Source organism: Ammodytes marinus, assembly GCF_949987685.1.
Source record: "Ammodytes marinus genome assembly, chromosome: 17".
NCBI classification, from domain to species: Eukaryota; Metazoa; Chordata; class Actinopteri; order Uranoscopiformes; family Ammodytidae; genus Ammodytes; species Ammodytes marinus.
Window position 1 is genome coordinate 894,832 of NC_137221.1, and position 3,162 is coordinate 897,993.

The window sequence follows — 3,162 nt, forward strand, 5'->3', positions numbered from 1 at the left end:
TAACATCTGGCTCATGTGTCTAAAGCTAAATAGTTTAGCTTTAAGGATTATGTTTCAGTATAATAGTCTACACTACTACAAAATAATTCCTACAAACCCCATTACACAAATTCATATTATGTCATTACATCTCACCTGGGCATTTAGAGCAGTCAGGTGTAAACAAGTCATCCTCCTGGAAGCACAAATGAGTCAGTCAAAATTCAAGTCATCAACAACAAATGAGTTTCATTTACAATGGTGGCCTGACATATCACATTACACTGTTGCAATGCTGGTTATAATATTTGACTTACTAAATACCATTTTTCTGGTCAAAGATCAATTTTTTAAAACTTTTTAGACTATCCTCAATATTAGATTATCCTCAAAAACAATAATAATTTAATTCAAATATTCTCTGGTGTGAATATGATGCATCAGTTCTGATTAAATAAAGCCACACTATGGCTCGCTTGGTTCTCTCCGCCATTTTGTCTATCTGCACGTGTGAGGGACAGACGGCTGCCCCCACCTCCCACCACACGGCCTCTGACATTCTACCAATAATGTGTTTCAGTCTCCCTGGCTCTCTATCAACCATGCTCTATTTATCTACATTTACAAAATAATTGGAGAAATCAGCCTTGTTCCAGAAAATCCTCTAAAACTTGCCTTGGCACACTATAATACTCACATTCTGTTACAACAACATTGGGTAAAAAAATAAATATATATATAACGTCCCTTGAGTGTAAATCATAGTTTGGTAGTAGGCTAACATCACTTCAGACCTCATTTACTTGACATTGGAACATGTGCTATGGCTAATGTTGGCTAGCTTATGTGTAGACATTAGCTACATTGGAACATGTGCTATGGCTAATGTTGGCTAGCTTATGTGTAGACATTAGCTACATTGGGACATGTGCTATGGCTAATTAGCCATCTTGGTAAAATTCCACTGCATTGCAATTTAGCTCTTTTTAAGTTGCAGACGCATTACATGTGAAAACGTTGTGTAAGTCAACTGAACAGTGCAATATTATATTGAGAACATAGTAGAATAACTCAAAACTTACCATTTTCTTTGCAGTTCCACAGGTCCTCTTTGTCTGTCACACTGCAGTGAGAAGCATTCCCTTATGACACAGCACGTTTCAGTCTGTGTGGAGCATGGGGTGTGGAGGGGGCGGAGATATGAGCTGATAGTTCTTATTAGGACCGAGTGTGTTTCACAAACATTATGTTATGCTTGGCATCATGGGGGAGCGGGAAGGTAAATTTAAGTGGGTCTAGTTAGGACCGAAGTGTGTTTCACACACACGGAGATATGAGATGATAGTTCTTATTAGGACCGAAGTGTGTTTCACACACACGGAGATATGAGATGATAGTTCTTATTAGGACCGAGTGTGTTTCACACACACACACTGTTTTAGGCATATACTGTACAGTCTATGGCAGTGGTGGAAAGTGACAAAGTAGGCTACATTTACTTAAGTACTGTACTTTAGTACAATTTTGAGGTACTTTAACTTTACATGAGTTTTACATTTTAATCTACTTTATAATTTTACTCCACCACATTTCAGAGGAAATATTGTACTTTTTTCTCCACTACATTTATGTGGTAGGCCTTCCTTCAGTTACTAGTTACTTCACAGATTCAGAATATAAATACAAAATATTATCATAAAACAAAATACCATATATTGTTATAGATTAAGCTACACAGCAGTAGCCTATCTAAAGTAATTAAAGTTTTCACCATCTTTGTTAACTGCAACATTAAAGTGATATTTACATTAATCTTTCACTAATTACAATATGATAATATAATATTCTGAAATAGGCCATTCTGCATAAAGAGTACTTTAACTTAAGGTCCTTTTCATGACGATACTTTGTACTTTTACTTCAGTAACATTTTGAATGCAGGACTTTTACTTGTAACAGAGTATTTCTACAGTGAGGTATTACTAGTTTTACTTTAATAAAAGTAGAGTACTTCTTCCACCACTGGTCGACGGCTTTGCGTGACATTTGTAAGGCACATGTTATGCTGGATCAAGTGCTGACACGCTGGTGGTGCAGAGGCAGAGGATTGCTCCTGTCGCCTTAGCCAGTTCGTCGGCGCATTCATCCAGAGTCAGACAGTCGGGCTCTGCGATGGCAGTGATGCTGCTGGCCAGCAGGACAACACTACTCATGACAGCCTTCTGCTGAGCTGCACACTGGTGCGTTCTATCGGCCATCCTCGCGGTGAACGCGTCCTTTGGGGCGACGCAGCGTCAACCTCGCTCCAAAGACAGCACAGGGGGCTGGGTCGAGCGGAGGAACCGGCTGGCACACACGCTCCGTCAGGCCCTTTGTCACCTGGCAGTATGTGGTGACTGGTGCCGAGACCATGTCCATCATTATTTTAATGTTAACAGTCCAAAATGAAAAGGTCATATACACCTTTTCTACTGGGTTAAAGAGAATAAGTAACTCTCTCCCCTCCCTCAAACTCACTGTTGAAGTGCCCTTGAGCAAGGCACTTAACCCCCAACCGTTCCAGTGGAGCTGCTCAGTGGCCAACAATAGAAAACGGTAGTGGCAGCTCTAAGGTGTGAATGTATGAGTCTGAAAAAGAGTACTCAGTGAACCTACCCTGGGTAGACAAAGGTAAAGATCGCAATAGTATAGTTATAGTAGCAGTAGCACTATAGGCTCAGCGGTAGAGCAGGTCGTCATCCATTCAAAAGATCAGTGTTTCGATCCCCAGCTACTCTGGTCCGCATGTCTAAGTGTGCATGAGCAAGACACTGAACCCCAAATGGCTCCCCGTGCTGCACATGGATGTGAATATAGTTACAGTTTGAATGATTAGATCAGATGATGGGCAGGTAGCCTCTACTCTGCCATAAGTATGACTGTCTGTGTTGATGTGTAAGCGCCTTGAGTAGTCAGAAGACTAAAAAGGTGCTATATAAGTACATGTCCATTAACTTATAGTACTAGTTAAAAATACAACTGCATTTACTTTTAACTTGAAAAGGGAAAGGACAACACATCACTCCTCTTCTGATGTTTAATCACCTTAAGAAACACTCAAAGCCTTCGTCCGAGCAAAGCAGTGTTTCACATTGTCACCTCAGTGTGAGCGACTGAGCCGGGGCAGAAACACTCATGGTTTGT

At 40.5% G+C, this 3,162-nt stretch overlaps 1 protein-coding gene across 1 annotated transcript in view; it reads left to right on the forward strand.

Moving 5' to 3' along the window:
• Nucleotides 1–2,597: 2,597 nt before the first annotated feature.
• The window catches only part of LOC307264025 (glutamate receptor ionotropic, kainate 5-like), a gene marked incomplete at both ends in the record, with an annotated part of 113,524 nt that continues 112,959 nt past the window's right edge, over nucleotides 2,598–3,162 (forward strand). The window contains one exon of the mRNA XM_080045350.1: nucleotides 2,598–2,649. Coding sequence (XP_079901476.1) covers nucleotides 2,598–2,649 — 52 coding nt within the window. The remainder of the gene's footprint in view (nucleotides 2,650–3,162) is intronic.